The following is an 11,214-nucleotide window of genomic DNA, read 5'->3' as shown; positions in this document are numbered from 1 at the left end:
CAACATTCAGAAAACGAAGATCATGGCATCTGATCCCATCACTTCATGGGAAATAGATGGGGAAACAGTGGAAACAGTGTCAGACTTTATTTTTTTGGGCTCCAAAATCACTGCAGATGGTGACTGCAGCCATGAAATTAAAAGACACTTACTCCTTGGAAGGAAAGTTATGACCAACCTAGATAGCATATTCAAAAGCAGAGACATTACTTTGCCAACAAAGGTCCGTCTAGTCAAGGCTATGGTTTTTCCTGTGGTCATGTATGGATGTGAAAATTGGACTGTGAAGAAGGCTGAGCGCCAAAGAATTGATGCTTTTGAACTGTGGTGTTGGAGAAGACTCTTGAGAGTCCCTTGGACTGCAAGGAGATCCAACCAGTCCATTCTGAAGGAGATCAGCCCTGGGATTTCTTTGGAAGGACTGATGCTAAAGCTGAAACTCCAGTACTTTGGCCACCTCATGTGAAGAGTTGACTCATTGGAAAAGACTCTGATGCTGGGAGGGATTGGGGGCAGGAGGAGAAGGGGATGACAGAGGATGAGATGGCTGGATGGCATCACTGACTTAATGGACATGAGTCTGAGTGAACTCCGGGAGTTGGTGATGGACAGGGATGCCTGGCGTGCTGCGATTAATGGGGTCGCAAAGAGTTGGACACGACTGAGCGACTGAACTGAACTGAAAGTAGGCACTTCTGGTGTTCTCTAATCAGCTTCCTTCCATGGCTTACCACTACCTCCTAAAGACTGTCCAGACTTCTTTTTTTGAGCATTTAAGGCTGTCTGGTTTTTTGGTTTTTGTGGGGCTTTTTTTTAGGTATCAACACGGTTTTCAACTTTATCTTTCCCATTCATTGACTCAAAAGTATTCTTTGAGCCCCTCTGATGTTTAAGCTGTGCTTGAAGGTTGAGTCACAGCCCTGCTCTCTAGCAGCCCTCAGTTTCATGGACTGCAGGGAAGAGTGGAGAGGGCATGGGACAAGGACAGGAATAACTCCTAAAGTGTTCAGAGTGGTGTGACAGAGGTTGTTCAGGGAGCACTGGACCCACACATCCAACCCCGCTCTTTTGCCTACCTTGCTGCATCAATGCTGATTACTTTGTTACTAAAACATGGCTCACTCTTGTCAATGCTCCCTCACACTCTTCCTTCCTGAGAAAAGTGGAATGTCTTTTCTCACTTTTGCTCCTAACCCAAATATATCTGGTCTTTCAAAGACTAGTGATCATGTCCTACTCTTTTCGACCCCATGGACTGTAGCTCACCAGGCTCCCTGTCCATTGGGATTCTCCAGGCAATAATACTGGAGTGGGTTGCCATGCCCTCCTCCAGGGTATCTTCCCAACCCAGGGATCAAACCAGTGTCTCCTGCACTGCTGGCAAATTCTTTACTGCTGAGTCACTGAGGAAGCCCCTCAGACTAGATCAGATGCCAAATAATCTATGCTGATTTCTTTCCTTAGTCTTCTAGTCTTAATATATCTTGATTAGTTCTATTTCCACTCACATTCTAATTATATCCTTACTAGTATTAGAGTTTATTATCAAACCCATGTCTCTTACTACAACTGTCTATCTCTTAAGAACAGCAACTGTGATTAGATATATATATATATATATACCCCTTGCCCAAATAGGTATTTGATGAATGTTATCCCAGCTAAAATAACAGGGAATAAATTGTACACCAAACAATTGCAAAATGGAATAATGAGGGGATTAACTGTACAATTGGATCCCCACATTTGTAGTAAAACTACTACACAAATTACTGTAAAAATTCACAACAGTGGAGAACAGAGCTACCACTAATAGACTAGGATCCCCAGGCTTGAAGGGGTTAAGCAGGTCTATCCACTAGGAGGAAAAAACGATTCTTCATTTGCCTTCATTAAAGACTAATTTTAGGTCTCTTGGTAATTAAATGAACACATTGTTTATGCTCCATACTGCTTTCTGCTCTGAGTCTTGGAAAATACATGAAATTTCCAAGAATTAAAGTTTCCATTAACACAAGTGCCAAATCAGGAGGCCTGACCTGTGGGAGAAAGCACATTTGTCTTTGCTGGCTCCTTTTCAAAAAGCTATAGAAAGATATTTACTATATAACCTTTCTTGTGCACAGTTGCTCTAGTCTATCATCAGGACATCTACACAAGAGGGAGAAGCTGCAACATTTCAGAAAGCCACCAATTACTAAAGACGACGGTTTGAGTTCTAAAGTGTTGACAGCAGTCCCTGTTCAGGATAAAAATTTTTTTATTGGAAGAGACTTTGAGTGGGTTTTTTTTCTTCTACTTTTTTTTTTTTTTTTTTTGGTCGCAGTTGTGTGTGTGTGTGTGTGTGTTATTCCCTGAGAACCAGCTTTGGCTGGTGAAGAAATATACAAAGTGGGTTTCAGAACATCTTCTACTTGGATCATCCCTACCAGACGGAAATTTAATGTAAATAATCACATGTGCACATAGCCCGGACGCCTCTGAAGAATATTTGCTGATCTCTATCTCTGGTTTTACTCGATCTGAAGTAGCACAGTTACCTACCCAGGTTTAAAAAAAAAAAAAATCTCTTTACGTCAATGCACTCGAACTCTAAATTCTCTCCTCTGCGCTGGGAGCCTTTCAAATTCATGCTGGCGGCAGGGGGTCTCGGCTACTGGAGAAAGAGCCGGTTCTACAGGCCCCGCCCTTCCCCGCCGCCCCTCCCCCAGGCTGGTTCGCTAACTCTCCCGGACTCGCCTCCCCCGCCACCCCCTCCCGCCCCCATCTCGGAATTTCGGCTGCCTCAGAGGGCTGGCGCGCGTCAAAGCCCGAACTGGGAGACTGATTTGTGGAGCATCACCCTCAGCTCCTCTCCCCGCAACCCCTCCTCCACCCCCGGCAGCAGCCCAGGGCCAGAGCCGAGCAGGGGGAGGGGGAAGAGCGACAACCATCCCCCTTCCTCCAGCCCGCCCCAGTGGGTGCAGATTCAATTGCACCTTTTATTACTTTAACTCTTCTCCCTAGGACACGCGGCCCCGGATCGGTCCCTTCAGCAGTCGCAGCTACCGTTCCTGCGCACGGAGATGGGACAGCAAGGGACCTATCCGCGGCCGGCCGGCGAGTGCGAGGACTTGCGGCCGCCCAGCCAGCGGCCCGGAGTCTGTAAGTTTCAACACTCCTCCGGGGGAGGGGAGGGGAGGCTGAGTGCGTACCCGCAAAAGATTTAAAAGGTTGACAGCGTCGGAGGGATTTTCGGGGCACATTCTTTTAATGAACTCTTTACGCAGTGGGCAGGCTGTTATCCGGGTTTTTCCTGCAGCTTGTATGGTTGATCCCATTGTCATAAAGAAGTTCAAGTTATTACATTATGAGTTCAAATGGAAATTTTTTTTAAAAATGCAACTCATACTTCTTTCAAATGTAAAATACATCTTCGTAAAATTACATAGCACACTGCTTATTATTTTGTCGAGTTATTTATACTGTGCAGGAGTGTCTACGGCCTTTTCTTTGCCTACTTCTAAAAATAACAGAAAAAGAATTCCCTCTCTCTACTTTTAATATTGCTACATCATGTGAATAGTTTACTAAATAGATCGTGATACCAAGCTGGCCTCAGTTTTCCTCGCTGTCGCGGTGCGCTTGGGTTTTTGCAGTAATCTACAGACGCGGGTAATCTCAGAATTATCATTAAAGCTGCTGTTTACAGGAAGGCTCCTGATTTTAACTAAGGTTGTGCCCTTAAGTGTTCAAAACAATAAGGACTATTAAAACAGTTCTGGTTCAGACCAAGTAATTTTCCCGAGATCTAAGAACTCAAGCACTATAAGATCATACCTTTAGCTTTGGACTCCACCTGTAAGATATAGACACACCCCTCCATGCAAGTTCGGAAGAGTCGAGGAAGGGTGGTGGGGTGGGTAGTTCTTAATCTTGGTTTCCCTCCCGCAGGACGGGTCTCGAGGGAAGGAGAGGCAGGTCGCAGACAGGTGCCTAGGCTGGCTATGGTGACGGGACGATGTTGGCCAGGAAGAGCATCATCCCCGAGGAGTATGTGCTGGCGCGCATCGCGGCGGAGAACCTGCGCAAACCGCGCATCCGGGACCGCCTCCCCAAGGCCCGCTTCATCGCCAAGAGCGGGGCTTGCAACCTGGCGCACAAGAACATCCGGGAGCAAGGACGGTTTCTCCAGGACATCTTCACCACCTTGGTGGACCTGAAATGGCGCCACACCCTGGTCATCTTTACCATGTCGTTCCTCTGCAGCTGGCTGCTCTTCGCCATCATGTGGTGGCTGGTGGCCTTTGCCCACGGGGACATCTATGCTTACATGGAGAAAAGCGGGATGGAGAAAAGTGGCTTGGAGTCCACCGTGTGTGTGACTAACGTCAGGTAAGAAGGCGTCGGGCTGAGGCGGGGTGGAAGGCAGTACAGAAAAATAGATGAAATTGCCCTTTCTGTCTTCTCTTTGTTTTGTTGACAGTGAACTAAAGACTTTATTTTAGTATGTTCAGAAACAAAAAAATAAAAACATAACAAAACAAAAAACGAATCTGATGTATTAAAATTTTGGGGGGGTGCAGCCTTGGATGAGGAGGCTTTGAAAATGTAGTTTCAATTCCTTGGGCTAGCCTTGAAAATATTATACTGGTTATTTAAAAAGGATTTCACTGAGTGCCTTCCTCAAAAAAAAAAAAAAAGCACACATTTAGTTGTCCATCTGAAAAGCTGCTGTCCATAGTTCCAGTATCCAAAAGGAAATATCTCTGATCAACAAAAAATGTTGTGCAAATGCTAGTAATGTTCCATGACTTCTCTTCCCGTGACATTTTCAGAAATAATGAAAAAAATTAGGAAAACACTGGTGGAGAGGGGATCTAAATTTAAAAAATAAATCTACCAGAAATGAAATAAATATTAAGCCCTTCTTTATCAAGATGATCTTGAATAGCTGATTGCCTGCTTTAATTCCAAAATTAAAAGTTATGTTAACATTCGGAACTAGAAAAAAGCTGATCTTTGATAGAAATTGGTGCAAAAGTTTGATGGAAGAGATTACGTAGAAGTGATTCAACATTGTGGTTTTCTCTAAAAGTTTTAGTAGGATAGGAAGGCAGTTCTTAGATTGCCCTGATTTTTTTTTCTTACATCATAAATATTTCAAAGATAAGTGAATTTGGTTTCAGTGATTCTCTTCTCATATTTTCACATGGCCTAAGAACATTTACTTGGGGGTGATTTGTCTCTTAATTTTTTTGTTTAAAGATGGAAAAAGATAACATCAATTGCAAAAATATTCTTCCTGCAGAGAAATATTTGTAATAATACTAGCAATTTTTCCAGGACATTTTTTGAATAATATCCCAAATTCACAGAATTCATAAAACAAAGCAACTTGAACAGGCATCGTTCTGTCAGGAAACTGGAAAGAATAAAACCTTTGCTGATCCTGAAATGTGAAATTAGCATACCATTGCAAGAAGCAGAAACCCAGCATGTAAACTTGCCCATTCTTCCCTTCCCTGACTAGTTGCGATGCCAGGTTATCAAAATGGGCATGTAATATTTGTCACAGAGATCACATACCACAGATTTCAGCTCAAATTTTGAGGAGAGCCAAATTGAATTGATCCATTGCCTTTACCATCGAGTTAGATAATATTTTCTTGACTTAAACTTGTCACAAACTATTGTCTCAAAGAAAATACAGGGAAAGAAATGTACGTGATCATCAGTATACCAAATATAAAGGAAACAAGATACTATGTTTAACAGATATGTATAGGTCAGATATCATTATAATATTTCTCTTTAAGAAATTTATTGGCACTGCTATGGTGAATCATTTTCCTATCGAGGTACACTTTTAATAAACTTGAAGTAGACCCACATAAAATGAGATAAAAGAAATAGACATTATAAACCTTGAAAAATAAATGACAGATTTTATTCACAAGATGAAAATACTGGCTTTCCTTGTGGAAAAACTCATTAGACAATTGATTAAAGGTATGTCATTACAAGGGAGATATTTTCAGTGATTTTGTAAAATAACTTGACAGAGTGCTCTGGTTATTAAAAGCTGTTTTACTGCTAGCTTTTATTGTTCAACAAGAGGTGTTTTGAGGTATGTTCATTCTTCTGATGGATTCCTGCTGGTGTGAACATTCAATTCACTGTGAGAAATAGTGTTGCAGATACAATGAAAGAAACTTGATTTTAGCAGTGTGACAATTTTAGCATTTTATTTATTCATTTTTAATTAGATGACTATCTAAACATTTTTAAACTTTTTATTGAAGTTGATTTAACTTTAACATTTTAAATTTTACTTCTTACCTAAAAAATATTATTGAACATCTTTTAATGTTAAAAATCTTACTGGTTTTATTTTAATATTGTGGTACTATGTATACTTCAGTGCAATAAAAATTTTAATCATAACCAACTGTACATAATACTTTTTCACCAAAAAAAAGTAGAAACAGAAAAATTTCTATTTTTTCCCCAAAGGATATTTAAAACATGACTAATAATATGTCTAATTTGTTTGCATTTCCTTTCCTTTCATAAGTTCAGTGTCCCACCTTGTCATCAAAACTGAAAATAACTTATTATAATGAACATTTTCTAGTGTATCCAAATAATATTTAACATTTCTCCTTCTAGGATGGTTCACCTTCCCTTTCATGTAATGACTTTCTAACATTAGTCAGAAAGTAAACCAACGTATTTCTTCTTCTTATTCAACCTAACTCCCTCTGTAGCAGAACAAACCAGAGGCTAAACACTTCCATCTCTTGAGGTTGTTTAGCACAACAGGTGTTCATTAAAAGGCTGAGTCTTGCACCATATAATGTTTGGAAGCAAGTTCTTTCATAAATAAATAACATACACAAATCGCATATGAATAGTCTCTTAAGCCATTAAAATGAAACATCTGGGCATATCACTGCTCCCTGAAGCATGTATGTTTGTTTAGTTGCTAAGTCGTGTCTGACTCTTTTGTGACCCTCATGGACTACAGCCTGTCAGGCTCCCCTGTTCATGGGATTTCCCAGGCAAGAATACTGGAGTGGGTTGCTGTTTCCTACTTCAGGTTGTTATTTCCTACTTCCTGACCCAGGGATCGAACCTGCATCTCCTGCAATGGCAGACAGATTCTTTACCACCGAGCCACTGGGAAAGCCTGAAGTATGTATTAAGTGAAAGTGAAGTCGCTCAGTCGTGTCCTACTCTTTGCGACCCCATGGACTGTAGCTTACCAGGCTTCTCAGTCCATGGGGTTTTCCAGGCAAGAGTACTGGAGTGGGGTGCCTGCCTTCTCCAGGGGATCGAAGTATGTATACATTATCAGAAATCAGTGTTGTGTCCGTGCCCCTTCTCTGGGGTCTCTTCTTATTCTTTGCCATGGTTTTGGTTTATACAGTATATCTTGTTTGTAGCTAGTGCAAAAAGCAATCGTTGTCGTTTTCCATGAATCTTTTTAGCAACAGAAAGGATAAAAAAGGCACTTTTTCATTTAAAAGTTAAAGAAATCATCTGCGACATCAACTATGCTTCAATTAAATAAAAAATAAAAATCCCTGATTATGAGCCTAGTAGAAAAAAAAATCATCTTATGTGTGCTTGCTTACCATTCATGGTGTCCCACCAAAATATAGTGTGTATATTCAGAACCCAAATATTTAAACATTTTGCTCACTCATTGTGTGTGGCATTAAGAAACAGCTAATGCTTTGACAGTTAACCTATCATCTATAAAATTAGAGAAGTTTGAAATTGGAGTGGAGGGCAGACATGACTAACACTGTTTCTATTAAGAAGCCACAGCAGTAAGGGTTATGTACTTAAGTGAATAAATTAAAGAGAAAAATGACCAAATGTGGTGCTTCTCAACTGGGGAGATAAATCAGAATTATCTGCAAGGTTTTCAAAAGTCTTGCGCAGGTCCACCCTAAACTACCAAATCAGTGTTTACACTGTGATCAGGAAGAGAGGCACAGTTTGAAAAATCTTCCCAAGAAAATCCTGACACATGTTGGCCCCTTCCTTGTGTCTCTTTCAGAAACTAGGCCAGAAATGAGAGGATTTGTGTCCTTATTAATTATGATCTTGACATAGTCACTTAATAATCTTTACCTCAAATCCTTCCTGTAAAAGCATCAGCATTCTCTAGATCACTTAGAGAACAAAATGAAACAATCAATAAGAAAACATGTTTGGTTCCAAATAGCACAGCATTCTTTTTTTATTTAAAAATACTAGTATTTTGAAGGACGTTTTGTACCACTCTTTTGCACTGTGCTTTCTCTATATAAGGTACATAGTGTTCACTAATGAATATGATTTTAAAGGTTGTAAATAATAAAAAGTTCACTCAGCACTCAGTATGTTCCATATAACTTGAGTCACTTAAACACAGCTTGGCAATAAATAATAGACATTGGCTTGAAGGAGTTTAACAAAATAAACTATGCCTTTGTGAAAGTGAAGGGCTTCCCTGATAGCTCAGTTGGTAAAGAATCTGCCTGCAATGCAGGAGACCTGGGTTCAATTCCTGGGTCAGGAAGATCCCCTGGAGAAGGGATAGACTACCTACTCCAGTATGCTTGAGCTTCCCTTGTGGCTCAGCTGGTAAAGAATCCACCTGCAATGTGGGAGACCTGGGTTCCATTCCTGGGTCAGGAAGATCCCCTGGAGGAGGGAAAGGCTACGCTTTCTAGTATTCTGGTCTGGAGAATTCCATGGTCTGTATAGTCTATGGGGTTGCAAAGAGTCGGACACGACTGAGCCACTTGCACTTTCACTTTTCACTTGTGAAAGTGAAGTATTTCACAATGATACACGCAGATAAGAGAGAAAATGAACAAGTGCTTGTGTTTAGAATAGGGCATTTGATACATTAAGTTGGCTAGTGTTTCCAAAAGTATTTAATAGCCTTTGGACATGAACAGGTGAATGGATAAAGAAGATGTAGTATACACACACACACACACACACACATGCAGGCATATATATATAATGGAATATTACTCGGCCATAAAAAAGAATGAAATAATGCCATTTGCAGCAATGTGGATGAACCTAGAGATTCTCATACTAAGTAAGCCAGACAGAGAAAGACAAATATCACAATATAGCTTATATATGGAATCTAAAAATATGATACAAATGAACTTCTTTACAAAACAGAACTAGTTTCACAGATGTAGAAAATCAGGTTATGGTTACTAAAGGCGAAAGGAGGGGAGAGGAATAAATTAGGAGTTTGGGATCAAAATATACATACTACTATATATAAAACAGATAACCAACAAGGACCTACTGTATAACATGAGGAACTATACTCAATATTATATAACCAATAATGGAAAAGAATCTGAAAAAGAACATATATAACTGAATCACTTTGCTGTATACCAGAAAGTAACACAAAATTGTTAATCAACAATACTTATGAAAAAAAATTAGCCTTTGAAAGAAGAACATGAAAAATTCAGCTTCATGTGTTATTTCATGATTCAAAAATCTGAACTGATGGCACTGTTTTCTGATCTCATTCCTTACAGGTCTTTTACCTCTGCTTTCCTCTTCTCCATTGAAGTTCAAGTGACAATTGGATTTGGAGGGAGAATGATGACTGAGGAATGCCCTCTGGCTATCACAGTCCTGATTCTACAGAACATTGTGGGTTTGATCATCAATGCAGTCATGTTGGGCTGCATTTTCATGAAAACAGCCCAGGCTCACCGAAGGGCAGAAACCTTGATTTTCAGCCGCCATGCGGTAATCGCCGTCCGAAATGGCAAACTGTGTTTCATGTTCCGAGTTGGGGACCTAAGGAAAAGCATGATCATCAGTGCCTCTGTGCGAATCCAAGTGGTCAAGAAAACCACGACCCCAGAAGGCGAGGTGGTACCTATTCACCAACTGGACATTCCTGTTGACAACCCACTTGAGAGTAATAACATTTTCCTGGTGGCCCCTCTGATCATCTGCCATGTGATTGACAAGCGCAGCCCCTTGTACGATATCTCGGCCACTGACTTGGCCAACCAAGACCTGGAGGTCATCGTGATTCTAGAAGGAGTGGTCGAAACTACTGGCATTACTACACAAGCTAGAACCTCCTACATTGCTGAGGAGATCCAGTGGGGCCATCGCTTTGTGTCCATCGTGACTGAGGAGGAAGGCGTGTACTCTGTGGATTACTCCAAATTCGGCAACACCGTGAAAGTAGCTGCTCCAAGGTGCAGTGCCCGAGAGCTGGACGAGAAGCCTTCCATCCTTATCCAGACCCTCCAGAAGAGTGAATTGTCCCACCAGAATTCTCTAAGGAAGCGCAATTCCATGAGAAGAAACAATTCCATGAGGAGGAACAATTCCATCCGCCGGAACAATTCTTCCCTCATGGTGCCCAAGGTGCAATTTATGACTCCAGAGGGAAATCAGAACACTTCTGAATCCTGACAGCAAGACAATCCCCAGAAAGTCTTTGATCCGCTGTTGAAGAGTTTCTGCAGGGCATGGACATTGCACTGGAGCTGAAACACAATAGTTTGTCCTTGTTTATCTTATTACACTAAATGATATGCATATTCCAACAGCAGCACTTTCTGTGTCAATAAATGGTAACTCACAAGGTGGAGGGTTCCTGTCTTACACTTGCTTCACCCTTGCAATATCACGCTGACACCCTAAGTGATAGGCTTAGGTTATGCAGAGGAAGTGCTCTCATTTCTGTCCACTTGAAACACAGGAATTACACGAATAGTAATAGACCTTGAATATAAAAGTGGGTCAAGAGATGATACTGCTTGAAATGCTTAATGGGTGACATCACAGATGTCTGTTTCTATGGTTCACCCTGGAAAAGGGATAGAATGGGCAAGAGGACCCAAAACTGTGTTTTTCCTATCTCCCTTTCCCTCTCTTTTTAAAACTGCACCAGGTAAAAAGCTTGAGGCAAAAACTGCTTGGTTCCTTTTTTGTTTTTTTGTGTGTATTTTGCTGATTAATTTTTAAATATTGGATTGTATTTGTTCCTCAAATTGTACATTATGAGGAGAAACAGTATTAGGAAAATTGCACTTAAATGTTAGGCAGGAACATCTGTGAAATTGGACAACAACAACTGAGTTCAATTCTAATCATGTTCCTACATGAACATAATGGAATCTAACTAGAAACCAAAATTCCTATTCTGTTAAATCAGCTTATTGCAGTGTA

At 40.8% G+C, this 11,214-nt stretch overlaps 1 protein-coding gene across 1 annotated transcript; it reads left to right on the top strand.

Moving 5' to 3' along the window:
• The first annotated feature begins 2,768 nt into the window (after window positions 1–2,768).
• On the top strand, window positions 2,769–10,631 carry KCNJ8 (potassium inwardly-rectifying channel, subfamily J, member 8). Its single transcript, XM_010855946.1, has 3 exons — window positions 2,769–3,144; window positions 3,934–4,374; window positions 9,555–10,631. The coding sequence occupies exons 2-3, from the start codon at window positions 4,001–4,003 to the stop codon at window positions 10,453–10,455; spliced, it is 1,275 nt and encodes a 424-aa protein (XP_010854248.1). The 5' UTR covers window positions 2,769–3,144; window positions 3,934–4,000; the 3' UTR covers window positions 10,456–10,631.
• Window positions 10,632–11,214: the final 583 nt, after the last annotated feature.

Source organism: Bison bison, unplaced genomic scaffold (genome assembly GCF_000754665.1).
Source record: "Bison bison bison isolate TAMUID 2011002044 unplaced genomic scaffold, Bison_UMD1.0 scf7180017864370, whole genome shotgun sequence".
NCBI classification, from domain to species: Eukaryota; Metazoa; Chordata; class Mammalia; order Artiodactyla; family Bovidae; genus Bison; species Bison bison.
The sequence above is the reverse complement of the archived record's forward strand: the minus strand, read 5'-3'. Positions and strand labels throughout refer to the sequence as shown.

What these genes read in the sequence shown, in the direction of transcription:
- KCNJ8 (XM_010855946.1), top strand. Translation starts at nt 4,001, where the DNA reads ATGTTGGCCAGGAAGAGCATCATCCCCGAGGAGTATGTGCTGGCGCGC. An exon ending in GTGTGTGTGACTAACGTCAG is followed by an intron (nt 4,375 to 9,554) that starts GTAAGAAGGCGT and finishes CATTCCTTACAG; the next exon opens with GTCTTTTACCTCTGCTTTCC.